Genomic DNA, 18,787 nt, shown 5'->3' with positions numbered 1-18,787 from the left:
ATTATTTGTCAGGTGGTCAGACTAGACTAATTTAAATTGGTTTCGATCTTGTGCAATGGAAAAATAAAAAATAAACAGTATTTTATACAAGAATATTTTAAATTGTTAACTTTGAGTAACAAAAAAATAAATAAACAATTAAAAGTTCAAAAATCAGTTTAAACAGATCTCTTAGAAATTTTATCCTCTTTCATTTATGACCAAGAACATCAAAATCCAATAAAATTTGTAGGTTCTAGACAATTTTGAAGAGTAAAGTGTAAAAAATCCCACTGTGAGGCGTCCCGGGTAAAAGATACTGCGCTGGCACTGAAACGCGGTCGCGCTTCCACAAAAATTGCAATATCTCGAAAACTATTAAAGTCTCCATCGTTTTCTTTTTTGTAAATGAAAAGTGAAAATATAAGGAATATTTTATTATATATCGAAAAATACTTAAAAATCGGTCCCGTGCTTAATAAATCGATTCAAAAAATTTTTTTTTTACTTTTTTTTGAAAAAAAAACAAAAATTTTGTTTTTCTTTTGAAAAATTCTGAAAGGACATGATTTTAACTATAACATATTTAAATTTTATTAAAATCCGTTAAATTGTTTCGGAAATATTCACATTTGAAAAAAATCTTATAAAAAAATTCAAAATGGAGTAACTTTTACAATTTTGAAAATTTTTAAAAATCCTTTAGTACACTTATTTTTGTTATCAAATATAACAACTTCGCCAAATTACAGAATAATCCGAAGACCCCATGCAAATTGTAATTTTTCTGACGGAGTCTTACCCTTATATTAAATCGTTTTATCTCTATTTTGCACCCATTTATAATTTTTATGCTTATTGGAACAGCATTAATTAAATAACTGCAGTTAATATTAGTGAACAAATAATACCAAATTAAATTAAAAAACATCCTTACTATTTGTAGAGCAAAAAATCTTTATTAGCTTTGCAATTTTTCTAAATTTTTAGTTAGAAAAATATCCGAAAATTTTACTAAATATATCGGAACACGTTGCTATAAATATCGAACAAAGTTTCGAAATTTATCTAAATATTTTTTTCGAAAAAAATCGAATAGGTTGTAGAAATTTTTCTTAACGTTTGGTCAGAAAAAAGTAGAAAGGAGTTTCGAAATTTATCTAAAAACGTTGCTAGAAAATTCGAACAGAGTTTCGAAATTTTTTTTACTACACTGTTCGGAAAAATTCGAAACAGATTTCGAAATTTTTCGACATTATTGTTTCGAAAAATTTCTAACCTTTGCGAAATAAAACTGGCGAACAGTTTTTCTAAAAATTTCGAAAAAAATTTTTACAGTGTAAAGTAAAATTCTTTACTAACTTAAGCTGATCGTCTCTCCCTCGGCAAAGATTACCGTGAAGAAGATATCGTCCATTTTTATTCGGACCTCTATGTCCTCGACTTCCATCTCCATGGCTCTCTTACAACGGTTGATCACCCTCTTGGTAATCGTGGACATTGCGAAAAGTCGTTATAATTCTTAAAACACTTCGTATATGGGTCAATCTCTAGAAAAGAACAAATTCAGAATTGAAATTTCATTTAAAAAAAAAGTTGAAAAATCACTTTTATTATTAGTCCTTTGGCAAAAGGGGGATCCTAATAAGCCTATAAAATACGTGGTTACAATCTTTATCAACATTATTATTAAAAATTAATGTTTTTTATTCAAAATTTTTGTTGAAAATTTTTCGCAGCTAAATGGGTTTCAAAATTGATGAAAATTAATTAAAACTCGTTACTCAGGGGTTCTAGGGGTCGCCGATTACGAATCCGATGTCAGTTTCTCAAAATCCAAAATGGTGGATCCAATATGGCGGACACTTTTTTCAAAAATTTAACGGATTTGCTTGAAACTTGTTACTCGGGGGTTTTCGGGGTCGCTGATTATGAATTTCAAGTTAGTTTTTGAAAATTAAAAATGGCGGATCCAATATGGTGGACACTTTTTTCAAAAATTCATCGGGTTTGCTTGAAACTCGTAATTCGGGAATTTTCGGGTTGCTGATTACGAATCCGATGTCAGTTTTTGAAAATTCAAAATCCCGAAAGCCCCAGAGCGACAAGTTTTAAGCCAATCTAATTAATTATTCATACTAGATCAGCCATTTACAATTTTCAAAAACAAACATCAAATTCGAATTCAGCGACCCCAAAAACCCCTGAGGAACGAATTTCTATCGAATAGCATCAATCTGCAAATTATCCGCCATATTGGATCCGCCATTTTAAATTTTTTTAAACTGACCTGAAATTCGTAATCAGCGACCCCGAAAACCCCCTAATAACAAGTTTCAAGCAAATCCGATGAATTTTTCAAAAAGTGTCCGCCATGTTGGATCCGCCATTTTGAATTTATAAAAACTAATAACAGATTCGTAATCAGCGACCCCAAAAACCCCCGAGTAACGAGTTTTAAGCAAATCCGATGAATGCTTTAAAAAATTGTCCGCCATGTTGGATCCGCCATTTTGAATTTTCAAAAACTGACATGAGATTCGTAATCAGCAACCCCGAATACCCCCGAGTAACGAGTTTCAAATGAATCCGATGATTAATAAAGTCTGTAATTTACGTGCTGTGTAATGGAAATATGCCATGGGTAACGGAGGGGAGTTTTCTTTCATTGTACAGCTTCAAAATGTTATCATTCTAATATAAAAAAAATAAATATTATAAATAAATTAATGACAGCATTTGTTTTCTTTGTTTTTAAATAAAACAATGTTTTAAAAATTATTAATAATTATTATTATTTACGTCCTAAAAACTAAATTTACTGCGGTAACGGAGGGGAGTTTTTATTGTGTCGATGAACACTGACAAACTAGAGATTCTTTTAAAACTAATTGTTTTCATTTTATTTCATCATTTTATGCAATAACCATAACTATACTGACACTACAAAGAGTTTTGATGTATTTATTTCTATTTTATCCTTTTTGTTTATATTTTATAATTATATTTGTGAGCGGTAACGGAGGGGAGTTTTATTTCTGCACAAAACTAATTTAATTCTAGGGAAAAATAATTAACAAATATTTTACTTTATTCTTCATGATTCAATTACAAATAAAATAATAAGTAGATATTACCGGGCAAAAGATTTTTTTGTATTACAGAATTAATATAATACCTTTTCTATAAATGAAACTTACTTCATGAACGGTAACGGAGGGGAGTTTTTATGCTATATAAACACGTGTATCTTTAAATATTTCAAATTTTCGATTTATTTTTCATAGGATCCGATTAAATCATGATGAATGCTATTATTAGGACGTAAAGGTTTTGAAAAATTATTATTATTTATTTTAAAAAATCTAATGTACGTGTCATGTGTCCCGATTGTGAGAATGACCCATATTTAGTCGTGGAAAACTCGTTACAGTCCTGGGCACTGATAACTATGGCTGCCGGGAGAAGCGTCTGAACACGCCGAGAGCACACAAAACCCAAAACCGAATTTTCAATTAAAGTCACTTAAAACTACATCCAGTGGAGTTAAATTGTTGCTAGGCCCATAACCTGTTAGCATATAGTTTATTTGGGCAGGATGTAGTCAATAAATACACTATAAATACCCACAAGAAAACTGTCGTTTACTCATGATCAAATCGATACGAGGCAAACAGGATCGAAGCCGAATAAGAAGAGGGTGAGGGAGTGCGCGCGCATACGGAAGTGTAATCAGACTCGTAACCGCTAGAGTCAATCAAGCGTACCGCGAAATACAAAATCGACACTTACATAAAATTTTGAAAAAAATTGATCGATACATACAGGGTCGTTCATAAACTACGTCACACTCCTAGGGGTGCGGGGTGTCAAGCTGTGTGTGACGAAATGTGGAAAAAAAATTTTTGTATGTAAAAAATGGGACGAAGGGGGGGAGAGGGTAAAAATCAGCCTGAAAAAGCGTGACGTAGTTTGTGAATGACCCCTATATTGTTAAAAATGAAATTTTATTTAAAAATTTTTTAATCTTATCAAAAATTATTTTAAAAATATTTTTATTAAAAACTACGTGTGAAAAAAAAATTTTTCATTAAAGAACGTCCAATTTGATCAATTTTTGACTGAGTTCCTAAAAGCATTTAAAAAAAATTACGTAAAAAACGCCATTTTTCAAAAATCTGAAGCGCTTTATATAATTTTTTTTTAAAATTAATGTATCTCATTTCAAAGAGTACTAAAAGAAAAAAAAAGTTTAAAGAAAATTTGAGATGTAAAAGCTTTTGCTTATGCATCTCAAATTTGATTTCCGACTTGGCGTGGAATGCCCCCTAAATATAAAGACGACATAATAATTGAGGAGCTGGAATTAAAAGCCGGCTCTTCGCTCGAACTTACGCAGAAGTATTGTCCAACCCTCAGCTATGTTATAAAATTTTAAAACTAAATAAAAAATATTTAAAAATTATGACGTTGTAGAGGAAAAAAAATACATCTTTTTTCTATTTACAATTTTTTTCTAAAATGCAATTTATTAACACTAAAAAATAAAAACTAAACATTTTTTCTCTTAAAAATTAATTGCCTTTTGATAAATATATCGTCAGTCCACAGTCAAATATTAATGAAATGAACCGATTTTTTTAACACATGCACAATATACCTTACCGAAGCCTACAAACAAGTAAAAAGTATAAAAAATCAAATTGTTTATTAGTTATTAATTTTAAAAGTTATTATTGGTGGATTCCACGTCAGTTCAACACACTTATTTTCATGACTTGTTGGGATTTGGCTGTACTTTTGTAAATTTATTACTTTTATAGTGATAAACAACTCCACCAAATATTTTTTCAAAATTTTAAAAATTACCAAAAATATGACATTTTCAAAATTTTTGTCTTTTTTTTTAAAGTGTTATAACTTTGGTTGTAATTAACCGATTTTGAATTTATAAAAAGAATTTCTTTGGTTTTAAGTATATTTTACGTTAAAATTAAAATAAAAAAAAATTCAAAAATTTTTTTTTTGAAATTTTGAAAAATAAAAAATCCGTTTATGAAAAAACATCATCTTCGATTTTTTTCAAAATTTTACTAAATGTTAGGGCAAATGTGCTTTACATGTCCTGTAAATTTCATCTTGGGATCTTAAAGGGATTCGGAGTAAAAAAATAAAACGTAACCACAAATTACGAACATATGGGGCAAAATTCCTCAACTGCCCAGGTAAAAAAAAGAATTTTCTCTAAACTTTGCTAAAATGTTACTATTATTACACTGGTTTACAGTGAAATTGTCAATCGAACAAAACAATTTTTTTTCGAATAGTAGGTGTTTTTTGAGTAAGAAAATCATAATTTTAATTTTTTTCCCTCGTGCAGTTTTTCTGTAGCTTCAAATTTTGCATTTTCGAGGTGCGACGCCACTTAAACTTACCTGTAGGAAAATTAGCTTGTCAAAATATAATAAATGAGGTATCATTGGAAAGGTTATTAAATTACCTTTTATCCATAGGTCACAGAATAAAGTTCAACAAAAAACGAGAGAGTTACAGTCGATTAAAGATCAAATTTCATGACAATTTTGATGATTTTTAGACATTTGAGTAACTTCTACTATTTTTTTCTACATCAAACAGGAAAGAATGTTTAGGTTTTAATTTTTTATTGATGGACTATATCATTACACAAATTTTGAGCCCTTGTGGACCTCGATTGGATTAAAAATGACAATTCTACACTAAATTTAGTGAACGAAACTACATTCTTCATTTTTAGTATCCCTTAAACATTTGCAGCAAAAATTGAAGTAATAAAATTTAGTTAAGCTCTAAAGTTAGTAAAATCACTAATAAAGGATTTCTGAAATCGTAGATTTCGAATCCAATGTTAGTTTTCTAAATTTCAAAATGGCGGATCCAATATGGCGTCACGTTTTTAAAAATCGATTAAATTCGTCTTAAATTCGTTACTCGGGGGTTTTTGGGGTCGCTGATTACGAATCTGATGTCGGATTTCGAAAATTGAAAAGGATGGATTCATAATGGTGAACGAGTTTTTTAAAATCCATCGAATTTGCACCTATTGGATCCGCCATTTTTAATTTTTAAAATCTGACATCAGATTCGTAATCAGCGATCCCGAAAACCCCCGAGTAACGAATTTAAGACGAATTTAATCGATTTTTAAAAACGTGACGCCATATTGGATCCGCCATTTTGAAATTTAGAAAACTAACATTGGATTCGAAATCTACGATTTCAGAAATCCTTTATTAGTGATTTTACTAACTTTAGAGCTTAACTAAATTTTATTACTTCAATTTTTGCTGCAAATGTTTAAGGGATACTAAAAATGAAGAATGTAGTTTCGTTCACTAAATTTAGTGTAGAATTGTCATTTTTAATCCAATCGAGGTCCACAAGGGCTCAAAATTTGTGTAATGATATAGTCCATCAATAAAAAATTAAAACCTAAACATTCTTTCCTGTTTGATGTAGAAAAAAATAGTAGAAGTTACTCAAATGTCTAAAAATCATCAAAATTGTCATGAAATTTGATCTTTAATCGACTGTAACTCTCTCGTTTTTTGTTGAACTTTATTCTGTGACCTATGGATAAAAGGTAATTTAATAACCTTTCCAATGATACCTCATTTATTATATTTTGACAAGCTAATTTTCCTACAGGTAAGTTTAAGTGGCGTCGCACCTCGAAAATGCAAAATTTGAAGCTACAGAAGAACTGCACGAGGGAAAAAAATTAAAACTATGATTTTCTTACTTAAAAAACACCTACTATTCGAAAAAAAATTGTTTTGTTCGATTGGCAAAAAAAAGTTTTTAATTTGTAAACCTGTGTTAGTAGAAGTGTAAATATTATTTTTTTTTTGAATTTAATAAAATATTTTTTGAGTTATGGAGTTTCAAAATTTTGATTTTTTTGAGAATATCTTTTTTTCGATTTAATATATTGATAAGTAAAATTAATCAAATTTAAAGTATGAATAGTGACTTTTAAAGTGGTTTTCTCGGGCTGGTTATGAAAAAAGTTGTTTTTTGTCAATTTGACCTTGAAATTCAAGGTCAAATTCTTAATTTCAACATACAGAAGAACCCGGTTAATACGATCCCGTTTAATACGATTTCCCGCTTAAGACGCTCATTTATGGTGGTCCCTGCAATTAAAGACATACATTTTATATCCCACCTAATACGTTTTCCCGCATAAGACGCATTCTTAGTGCGGTCCCTACAGAATCGTATTAACCAAGTTCTACTGTATCTCAAAATCGGTGTTTTTTATTTTTTTGTAACCTATCCCAATCGAAAGCTTACCTTTTTCATATGAGCCTTGTAAAAATCAGAGTGGGGCCATAAACTTTTTGAAGAAATTAATTATTATAAATCATCATTTTCTATGTAAAATAATTATAAATCATAATTTTCTATGTAAAATAATTATAAATCATCATTTTCTATGTAAAATAATTATAAATTATTATTTTCCTCAAAAAATCTCATAGTCCGACTCTGATTTTTACATGGCTCATATGAAAAAAGGTCACCAGCTTATAGCCCGTGAAACCCTTTTTAAAAATCACTATTCATACTTTAAATTTGATTAATTTTACTTATCAATATATTAAATAAAAGATATTTTCAAAAAAATCAAAATTTTGAAACTCCATAACTCAAACAATATTTTATCAAATTCAAAAAAAAATTAATATTTCCACTTGGACTAATAATAGTAACATTTTAGCAAAGTTTAGAGAAAATTCTTTTTTTTACCTGGGCAGTTGAGGAATTTTGCCCCATATACTCGTAATTTGTGGTTACGTTTTATTTTTTTTATTCCGAATCCCTTTGAGATCCCAAGATGAAATTTACAGGACATGTAAAGCACATTTGCCCTAACATTTAGTAAAATTTTGAAAAAAATCGAAGATGATGTTTTTTCAAAAACAGATTTTTAATTTTTCAAAATTAAAAAAAAAATTTTTGAATTTTTTTTTTATATTAATTTTAACTTAAAATATACTTAAAACCAAATAAATCCTTTTTTTAAAATCCAAAATCAGTCAATTAGAACTAAAGTTATAACACTTTCAAAAAAAAGACAAAAATTTTGAAAATGACATATTTTTGGTAATTTTCAAAATTTTGAAAAAATATTTGGTGGAGTTGTTTATCACTATAAAAGTAATAAATTTACAAAAGTACAGCCAAATCCCAACAAGTCATGAAAATAAGTGTGTTGAACTGACGTGGAATCCACCATTTACAATAACAGGAATTTCAATCTTCAAGGAGAAAAAGTATGCGACGAATTTTCGAAGTATGAAAACTTCTCGTGAGAAAGTTTTTCCTTTAATAATCAGGAAGTTTTTCCAAAAAAAATTTTCTTCACCGTGAATGACAGTATCAAAATAAAAAACATACAAGTAAAGAAAATTTTTTTTAAATAATTGTTTATATAAATTAATAACAAACTCCCCAAACATAGAAAAAAAATCTAAGTTTTCTAACTAGCAACAATAAGTATAAATAAGTGACACATGTTTGTAAGGGTTTTCGAGGCCGCTGATTACGAATATGATGTTAAATTGACAGTTTGACAGTTGACAGCTGTCAACTTCTCTAAAAAGTGATCGTTTTTTGTAAAAAAAGACAGTAATAAGGTTTCATATTAAGGATTTCTCGTATATTCAACACCTTCCTCCCAGAGAGGAAGAAGGGATTAACAAGTTTGGGAGAGTCACGCGGGGATATTCTCGCCAATAAGATTTTATGTCGTATCGATGGTAGGGAGATACTTGCTTTCCATCTAGGCTGCGTAACCGAACCAAAGATCCCCTCTTTTATAATAACAGAAATTTACACAAACTTTACGAACCTTTAGTTTGAAATTCTGATTTTCTGCAGAAAAGGTGGGGAAATTTTTATGCCGAGGTGGAACATGCGTCCTTGTAGATTACGCTTTCTTATTTGCACACGTACCGGTATTGAATAAAATTCATCAATAAACTTTTGCTTAAACTCGGATATTATTGGTTTTTCGAACCACAACTTAGAGCTACTCTAAAAAATCCCATCTAAAATGTACAAACGGTTTTTTTTTTTTTTTTTTTTTTTTTTTTTACCCTTTATATGATACATGGTACACAAAATATAAACCATTATCTGATGTTTGTTTACAAAAATTTTAAATGGCTGTTTGTATGTCACTTATTATGTGTCTCTTTATAGAAAAAATTTTGGATGACGAGCCGTTCCAAGTAGACCGAAAATTTACGAATGCGATACGACTTTAATTTGGAGAAGCTACAATTCTAACTCGGGCGTGCTGAGCGCCCAAGATGAGGCTATTGCAGTTCCAAGGTTTAGAGTCTCAAATCTTGGGTGTTCAGCGCTACCGATATGGGAACGTAGATTTCCTGAATTGAGATCGTAGCACATCCAAGCTATTGAGTTTCTCCACTTTCCGACGATTGGAATTGCTCGGCACTCAACATTTTTTCAGTATACGTGTAACTGCAGAATTTTTTTAAAATTAAGATTTTTATTTCTTCTTAAATTTACATTATTTTAAAGAATTAATTATTTTTTACATGAAACTGTCATTTTTGCAGCATTATCCTGATTTTGACAACTACAGTACTAACTTCGAAATTGGAAAGAAATTACAATGTTACTAGAAAGGACCTCGAATTTTTTGACATCAATCATTTTAATAATCAATCCAAACATTATAAAATGACAGAAAAGGGTGAAATTTGTCAGAAAGAAGAGAAAAAGTTACATGAAAATAATGGTATGGAGTTAAAGGACTTTTCAAAGAGAGAGAGAGAGAAAGAGAGAGAGAGCTTCTTTCAGACAACAATTGAAGGGCTGGCTGCAATAAGGGGACGAACGCGAGACTTGGAAGGGATACTACCAGTCGGGTAACAGTGACAAGCCTTGAGCCGCTCCCTGCTACCTGACTGGTATTATCCCTTTCAACCACGCGTTTGTCCATTTATTGCATCCAGCCCTTTAATTAAGAAAAACACTCAAAGTGAAAAAATTTCTGAAAATATAGGATTGGAAAAAAGTTTTTCAGAAGAAGAAATTGTAAGACCAAGGTACAGAAATAAATTGTTGGGTAATTATACAGAATCGTGACTTTTAGAGAATAATGTAAAAAACTGAAAATAACTATAGAAAAAGGTCTTTTTTAAGTTTGAAAATTCCTGATTAATTATTTATGGAAAAGCCTTTATTTTATCAAAAAATGAAAATTTTTGTGAAGCAGAAAGAAGAAAATTAAGAAGACTTGAAAAGGAGGTACAACTTAGGTGTGGGGATACATGATGATTTAGTTTTCTGAAATAGGCTGGTCAGTTGCAAGTTGCAATAACCTTCGGCGCATATTACCTACGGGTAAATTGATTTGATTTTAATTTGACTTTGACCGCGTTTTAATTGTTTTACTAGACACGTGCTTTTCAGTGATAGTTTGTGTCGAAACGTCAAAACTCGCAAAAGAGTAAAAAAATTAAAATACGGTCAAAGTAAAGTGAAAATCAAATCAATTAAGGGGTTATACTACCCAGGCGCACTGAAAAATGAACTTTTTTTGGGAATTTTTTTCTTGCAAATTATTCTATGGATCAAAATAAAATTCTGAGGCTTTATTTTATACACGTTTTGAGATATAGAAAAAAAATTTATTTATAAGTTTTGATACAAAATAGGGCTTTGACTAAGGTGATGCACTTCGAGCGAGTCTCGTCCCAAAAAACCGAGAATCTCGCGAGAAAAACTATGAAAACAATTGAATGTTATATTTTCATCTCTTTTCTTTTATGATAGGACAGAGTCTCGTCGTGCTAAAGATAAACGGAAAATGAGTTTTTTAAAAGCGAATCTGCGTACAACATAACATTCTCCGAACAGCACAAAGAGCAAAAAACAAAATTTGTCGTTAATCTACATTACTTTTGCTAGGAAAGTACCCACGATTTTTTATTTTTATAAAAAATTCGCAAATTGGCAACAGTTTTAAAATTTAAAAAAAATTTTTTAACTAAGAATCGACTTTAAATTGTAATTAACAATCTTTATTATTTTTGAATTTTCCCAGAACTTTTTACGAAACAATTGTCATTTCATTAGTATGACCCTTCACTAAATGTGAAGCTGAAACCTACCATATCGACCAAGTTTCAAATTCTAGAAGTACCGATATCTAAACCTAGCCCATCAAAACAATAATAATTGAAAATAAAATTTTAAAACTATGAAAAAATGTGAGACTAAGGGTGCGATCCCATGTGAGCAGAATACGTCGACCGAAAGCAGAAAATCATAAGAGCGCAAAGAACAACAATATCTACCTATCTCTTTTGCACTCATGATTTTCTGCTTTCGGTCGACGTATTCTGCTCACATGGGATAGCACCCTAACTTTGCTGGGGTTTCGAGCCCCAGCAAAGTTAGTCTCATATTTTTTCATAGTTTTAAAATTTTATTTTCAATCTTTATTATCTCCCTAGATAATTTATTTGAGAAGTTACAGTTGAGCGAGTTACAGTGTACGCAGTTTTGAGAAAAACACATTTGAAATTTAAGGATGCATTTACTATATGATATATTTACTATATGACATATTTAAAATATCGACTTTACAATTTTTTCACTTTTACTTTGATATTTCAGCACCATATAACCTCTTCTTTATATTTTGTATTATAATTAAACTGATTTGTACCCCTAAAAATTATCAACAAAATATAATGTTTAAAATTTTTAATTATTATGTGAAAAATAGTTTAATGAATTTTTGTCGACAAAATAGTATTTACATATTATTCTTGAACAGTCTATGTACAGTAGGTTACAAAAATGCCTTCGTCGTATAAAGGTGTCGCACTCATATGTTCCCATGGAAACATACGAGTGCGACACGTTCAAACTAAGAAGGCAGAATTAAAACCAACTGTACCAATGGACCGCGGGTCCATTCCGAAGACTTCCTACTGGTGAAAGTCTGACCAAAAAGAAACCCTTCCATGGTTACGTTGGCTGTATCATGGCGATTGAGGCGCGAGTCTCTGCCACCTAATCCGTGATGAACTCGTGTCCATGGATGAATGATACTAGGGTTAACAAATCCGTCGGGTTCTTCCGTGGGGAGGGGGTTGGACGGGGACGACCTTTGCTGGGCACAATTAACCGTAAACCGTAAAGCTCGGGAACGGTTGTGTTACAGGAAGGGCCCGTCTTCTGGACGACCCGTCCCCGGGGTGGGGCTCGAATGGAGGTATCTTGAACGAGATTCTGAGATACCAGGCGAACTTTCAGATGTAATTCAGCCTTTTCCTCAAATAGAGGCTCTTTAAGAATTGACCTTTCTTTCCTCTTTTCTCGTGGGACCATAATTGATACTACAGAAATTAATAAAAATAAAACCACACACGTGAGCGTCGAAGAGCCCTTTTTGGGGGATCACGATGATGGCAATCAAGGTGTGGACGCGACAGAGGGGACTGTGAGTCAGTCTTAAATATGGCTGCTTCCGGGATCCACTGTATGCAGATTAACTTGCATGATTGTAAAGGCGCTTCGGCGATTCTAGCCAGGAACTTTGCAAGGATGCAGGCAGCTATAGCCTTTGTTCAAGAACCTTGGGTTTACAAGGGTAAGATTAGAGGTCTAAGTGGCTGTGGAGTGCTAGTTAGTTCACCACAGGAACCAGTTCCAAGGGCTTGCCTGATCTATAAAGGTCTAGATGCTTTCCCTCTATTGGAATTAACTACCAGGGACTTAGTTGTTGTTAAGGCTAAGTACCTAGAAAAAAACGGAAATAAAAGGGAGGTTGTAGTAGCATCCGCATATTTTCCGGGATCGGGGGATGACCCCGCACCACCTACAGAGGTGGAGAAGTTGGTAGATTACTGTCAACGGCAAGGTCTCCCTTTGATAATAGGTTGTGATGCCAATGCGCACCATGTCGTATGGGGCAGCACTGACATTAACGACAGAGGCAGAAGACTTTTAGATTTTCTGATAGATATAGATTTAGATATTTTAAATCAGGGTAATGAGCAGACTTTCGTTACTGTTAACAGAAAAGAGGTGTTGGATATTACGATCTGTTCTAAGTCTTTGTGTGATGGCGTGAGGGACTGGAGGGTGTCTGATGAAGATTCCCTCTCGGACCACAGGCTTATAACGTTTAGATTGGAATTGAAGGATCGGGAACAGGAGTGGGGACGTAATCCCAGGATTACTGACTATGCTTCATATATTGAAGACCTGAAGACCTCCATGGCATGTTTTCCCACTTCGTATGTAACGCGGGAGGAGTTAGAACTTGCAGCGGAATACCTGCGAGATTCTATTATCTGCTCCTTTGAAAGGAACTGTGTAGTTAAGAAAATGGGCTTCAATGGGGGTAGTAAGTGGTGGACCCCCTGTTTGGAGGAACATAGAAAAACAGTAAGAAAGCTTTTTAATAAAGCCAAGAAACGTAGGCATCAGCGAGCATGGGATGAATATCATACCGCTCGCGATTCTTACAAGAAAGAAGTAGAGAGGACAAGGAGTGTCAGCTGGAGAAGTTTTTGCGAAGGAATGGAGAGGGTACCAGAAGCATCAAGACTTCATAAAGTACTAGCTCGAGACCCAATGGAAAAATTAACTACTATTAAGCTGCCTAATGGGCAGTTTGCCCAGGATAAAAGGGAGTGTATAAAGCACCTAATGGAGGTAAACTTCCCGGACTTTAGAGAAGGTTCGGAGAACAGCCATGGCATAGGACCAGGTAGGAACCAAGGATATCGGGGACACTGGAAACTAGCAGCCAGGATCGTAACTCCGGAAGGGATTGATTAGGCAATAAGCACTTTCAAACTTAACATTTAAGGCTTCAGGGGGGGCGGTATATTTCCGGTTCTTTTGCAAAAGGGATTGGAGTGTATTAGAGTACCCCTGTGTAAAATTATGAGAGCGTGTATAGCTCTTGGTTACACACCGGAGTCTTGGAAAAAGACGAGGGTTGTGTTTATTCCGAAGGCCGGTCGGTCAGGGTATACTGCGGCGAAGGACTTCAGGCCAATCAGCTTAACTTCTTTTATATTAAAGACGTTAGAGAAACTGGTGGATAATTTTATTAGGCAGGAATGTCTTAGATATCATCCCCTACATCAGGGACAGCATGCATATAGAGCAGGCTTCTCAGTAGAAACAGCCCTTCGTTCAGCAGTAGGTAGAATAGAGGAACAAATCAGCAGTGGTGGCTATGCGGTTTGTACCTTTCTTAATATCGAAGGTGCCTTCCCTAACACCTCTAGCAAAGCTATCTGTAGGGCAGCCAGGATGCGAGGTGTGCCCGAGCCGCTAGTTAAGTGGATCGACAGCATGCTTCGCGAAAGGGCCCTTGAAGCGAAGTATGGTGAGGCTAAGGTAACAGGCCTTGACTCAAAAGGGTGCCCACAACGAGGAGTCCTCTCTCCTTTATTGTGGTGCTTAGTAGCAGATAAGTTAATTAGAAACCTCAGTAGCCAGGGATATTATACGCAAAGTTATGCGGATGATTTCCTTATAATTATAAGAGGGCACTCAATTGAGACCCTCTTAGAACTTACGGAACGTGCACTTAAGATTGTCAAGGATTGATGCAATCTGACTGGACTTTCTGTAAACCCAGAGAAAACGAATATAGTAGTTTTTACAAGAAAATATAAGGCACCGAGTTTGAAGAAACCGATATTTTATGGAAAAGAAATTTCTTTTTCTGAATCGGCTAAGTATCTGGGAGTAATCCTGGATAAAAAGTTGATTTGGAAGGAACATTTTGAATATCAGTATAGAAGGTTCTGTACTGCTTTTTGGGCGTGTAGAAGGGCGATAGGGTCATCGTGGGGACTAAGGCCTAATATGGTCAACTGGCTCTATCAGATGATCTTAAAACCCAGGTTCACGCGGTGGTTGTTTGGTGGTCTAGGACTCAACTGATAACGGTTAAAGAGAAACTGGACCAACTGCAAGCAATGATTTTCAGGGGTATTACGGGAGCTATGAGAACCACGCCAACAGCTGCGTTGGGATTCATGCTAGCCGAAGTAACTCTGCATATTGCCGCGGTGAAAAAGGCGGCTCTTACTATGAGCAGGTTAACCGCGCAGGGAAGGTGGAAGGTTGGTGGTATACACACCAAGCTTCCACGCTCAATTCTATCAATACCAGAATTAAGTATGGTGCAAGATAGAATGATCAAGAGGGTGAAATTTAAACCCCGCTTCAAGATCATTACACCTTCCAGAATGGACTGGAAGATAGGTTTTCCACTTGGGGACGAAGTCTAGTATACAGACGGCTCCAAGATGGACTGCGGTGCAGGCTTCGGAATCTATCGAAAAACTGGCTGCATTAAAGTAGCTGAGTCACTAGGACAATATGCCACGGTCTGGCAGACAGAGGTCTGTGCGATATTAACTTGCGCCCAAATATCCATTCGAAATGGAACAAAAGGCAACAGGATAAGTATTTGTGTGGATAGTCAGGCGGCCTTGGGGGCTCTGAAAAATCCCACAATAGAATCAAAACTCGTCTGGGAATGCCGCAGCGTACTAGATAAGTTGGGTTCAGCAAATAAACTTTCATTGATTTGGGTACCGGGTCACTAGGGAATCAAGGGTAATGAAAGAGTAGACGTCTTGGCGAAAATCGGTTCCGAGACGGAATTTATAGGTCATGAACCAGCAGTGGCAATAATGCCGTGCTTGGTTAAGGAAGCCATAGAAAGATGGGGTCAAAAGGAACATGAGAAGTATTGGGCGAACGTTAGGGTGGGAAGGCAAGCGAAAACTCAGTTGGGGCTAGCACTCAACAAGAGGCGAGCGAGCGATCTCCTAAAACTCGATTAGATCAGAGTTAGAACCGTAGTTCGTCTACTTACGGGTCATGGACTATTGAATTACCATCAGCATAAAATAGGCAGACAAGTTTCACCTATGTGCAGACTGTGTGGGGAGAGTAACGAAACTTCGACTCACATATTATCTAAATGCCCAGCGCTAGCTAAGATCAGGCTATCTAGTTGGGGTCAAGCAATTATTGACCCTAAACAGGTGAGCAACCTATCGATAGAAGAAATACTGGACTTCTGGAGAAGAACAGGACTCTAAAGGGTTGCTATAAACGAGCGAGCTGGAGTCTGGTACAATGGGTTTTATAACCTAGGTGCTTACTTTCCCCTCTTGAGGAAAATCCAGCTCGATCTCGGTTGTTAGATTAGATTAGTATAACCCCTTAACGTAATTGACCAATAGTGTTAATATTTATGCTTGAGGAGGTTCTATCGCAAATAGAATTAACATTACCAATTTACTGAAACTTGAACCACTGTTAGAGATAAAGGTTTGAAAAATATGCAGTTAAATTTTTTAGACCTGAGAGTACTTGAGAAAAAAGTTATAATCGTCTTTGATTTTAGGGTTCCGTACACCGTAGGTGTACTGACGGAATCTTTATGAAATCACTAGTGTGTTCATCCTAGGATAAGCTGTCTCCCCTTAACTGTTACATATCTCAACCTAGTGAGGCGCAATTCGGTACACATTCGTATTTTCACGTCTAGATTACAGGGTAAATATGGCAAACCCAATTGAAAGTTATGGTTACGAACTAGCACTCAAAGAATTCGATTTTCGAAAAAACTATGACAAGTGACCCTGTCCTTCCTTACAATTAAATATCGGATCATCGTAAACTAAAATTCGGAACACATACTCATTTTTAAGTGTAGATTACAGGAAAAATATAGCAAACCTGATTGGAGGTAAAATTTACGAACTAGGAAGGTAAGAAATTGATTTTTTCAAAAAAATTCCAATAAATGACCATGTCCCTCCTTAACCCTCTGCCTACGGTGACTTATCCCCACTCTAGCGCTTTTAAATGTACTTTCCATAGTCCCCACCAGGCTTCTAAATAGATGATTTTAGACGACAACGGTCACATGAGTCGGCAGAGGGTTAACTTCTACATATTGGGCATGGTGAGCTAATATTCGGTACACATACGTATTTTCACGTCAAGATTACAGGAAAAATTTTAGCGGAATTGATTGGAAGTCATGTTTACGAACTAGAAAGAAAAGAATTTAATTTTTTTTTGTAAAATTACTTTCTTGACCCCTTAACTTTTACATATCGGGACCTAGTAAGCTGTAATTTGGTACACATATGTATTTTTACCTGTAGACTGCAGAAAAAATATAGTGATCCTGATTGGAAGTCATGCTACGAACTAGAAAGGAAATAAATTGTCCAAGTCCATTATTTTATTAAGAATAATATTTTGATGCTAATAAAATAATTGTTCTACCTTTTGTCTATGAACTAATAGTATATTAAGCAACAAGGGTATAAAGGCAGCCATTTGTTTACGGTGATTTTTGTGAAACGAGTCGTACATCGTAAACAAATTGGGATGCCTTTATTCTCATGTTACTTACAATATTATTTATTCCTAATGCACAAAAGTGGCGACTTCAGATAGCAGACGACAGGGAGTAAAAGTCATTCACTTGTTCGACTTATATGAAAATGGTGGCCGTTTTCTCCCATGGGCAAAAATAACGCATGGGATTAGCTGTTATGTTTGCACATGGGAGAAAATGGACGCTATTTTCATATGGTCAAACAAATGAGTGACTTTACTCTCTGTCGTCAGCTATCTAAAAGCGACATTTTTGTGCATGTGGGATAAAAAATATTTTTTTAACAGTCTTTATCGCCCAAACAGAGGCGGGTGAAGCTCGCCGCGACTTGTTTCCTTCCCTTTATTAATTCAGTCTAGCCATCATCAGGGTCAACAAAATTGCAGGAATGATTGACCGTAAGATGCTAAAACTCATGTTGGTTCACAGAGTTGTAATCTCCGACTGCTGGAAAGGTTACAACCTTTCCAGCAGTCGGAGATTATTGTTGTCCCTTCAACAATTTTGTCTTTGATCACGGACAGAAGAGTAATGGGTAAAACCCCGTTCTTCAGGCACGGGAACAATATAAATGTCCCTTATTTCACGACAAAAACTTTCGAAAAGCCAAACACCGTCAATTACTCGACCACGGTGGTACTTTCTTTTCCCAAATTTAGCTTCGTCAATTTCAACTACTTTATTAGGGCCACCCAATTTTCTTTCTGAATGATTTATACACCACAAGAAAATGGCTTCCCTAATAAAATTTGCCCAACCTACATAAGTAGTTTGGGAAATTTGCAGCTCATTCACTATAATGTCTTGCCTGGGAGGTAACAAAAAAAATACCATGCAATAAACTTGCTTGCAGTCTCCATAGAAAGAGCAGATCTTTGCAACTACGTGCAAGTTTTCACAGACAATTTAAAATTGCATTTCTTCTGAATTGTCTTTTTCCCGCTTTTTATTGTAGATGTTTTTTGACACCTCCAAAAAAATCTCGATCATTAAAAATTGCAGGATTTTGACAATGTGGGCAAATGACATTTTTTTAATTACATTGTGTTATTTAAAAAACTCTATTAGCGATTTGTCGTCATCCAGAAGCTATAAAAATTCAAAGCACGAAAATTCACAACCTTGACATTCCTCAAGATCCCAACAAAGTTGCAGCAGTGGAATAAATTTAGCACTAAATCTAGTATTTTTTATAATTTGCTATCAGCCCTTTTCAGGGCTAAGACTGAAATTTATTCTCTAAAACAAATAGTTTTTATAATTTGCAATCAGTCCATTTCAGGGCTAGACTGAATTATAAAAGGAAAGCAATCAAGTTGA

At 34.2% G+C, this 18,787-nt stretch overlaps 2 protein-coding genes across 6 annotated transcripts in view; one reads left to right on the top strand and one right to left on the bottom strand.

Annotated features, from left to right (window-relative positions):
* LOC122504126 (peroxidasin-like protein) overlaps positions 1–18,787 on the top strand; it is a 316,998-nt gene that overhangs the window by 65,870 nt on the left and 232,341 nt on the right. For 3 of the 5 annotated variants that reach the window (XM_043615053.1, XM_043615054.1, XM_043615052.1), the window contains exons 2-3: positions 9,612–9,923; positions 10,011–10,103. In XM_043615053.1, coding sequence (XP_043470988.1) covers positions 9,612–9,923; positions 10,011–10,103 — 405 coding nt within the window. The remainder of the gene's footprint in view (positions 1–9,611; positions 9,924–10,010; positions 10,104–18,787) is intronic. The other 2 variants (XM_043615057.1, XM_043615056.1) reach the window with 1 other exon arrangement.
* The window catches only part of LOC122504128, a 116,478-nt gene that overhangs the window by 24,534 nt on the left and 73,157 nt on the right, over positions 1–18,787 (bottom strand). The window contains exon 2 of the mRNA XM_043615059.1: positions 1,342–1,529. Coding sequence (XP_043470994.1) covers positions 1,342–1,480 — 139 coding nt within the window. The 5' untranslated portion in view covers positions 1,481–1,529. The remainder of the gene's footprint in view (positions 1–1,341; positions 1,530–18,787) is intronic.

This window comes from Leptopilina heterotoma, unplaced genomic scaffold, assembly GCF_015476425.1.
Source record: "Leptopilina heterotoma isolate Lh14 unplaced genomic scaffold, ASM1547642v1 Lhet_279, whole genome shotgun sequence".
NCBI lineage: Eukaryota > Metazoa > Arthropoda > Insecta > Hymenoptera > Figitidae > Leptopilina > Leptopilina heterotoma.
The sequence above is the reverse complement of the archived record's forward strand: the minus strand, read 5'-3'. Positions and strand labels throughout refer to the sequence as shown.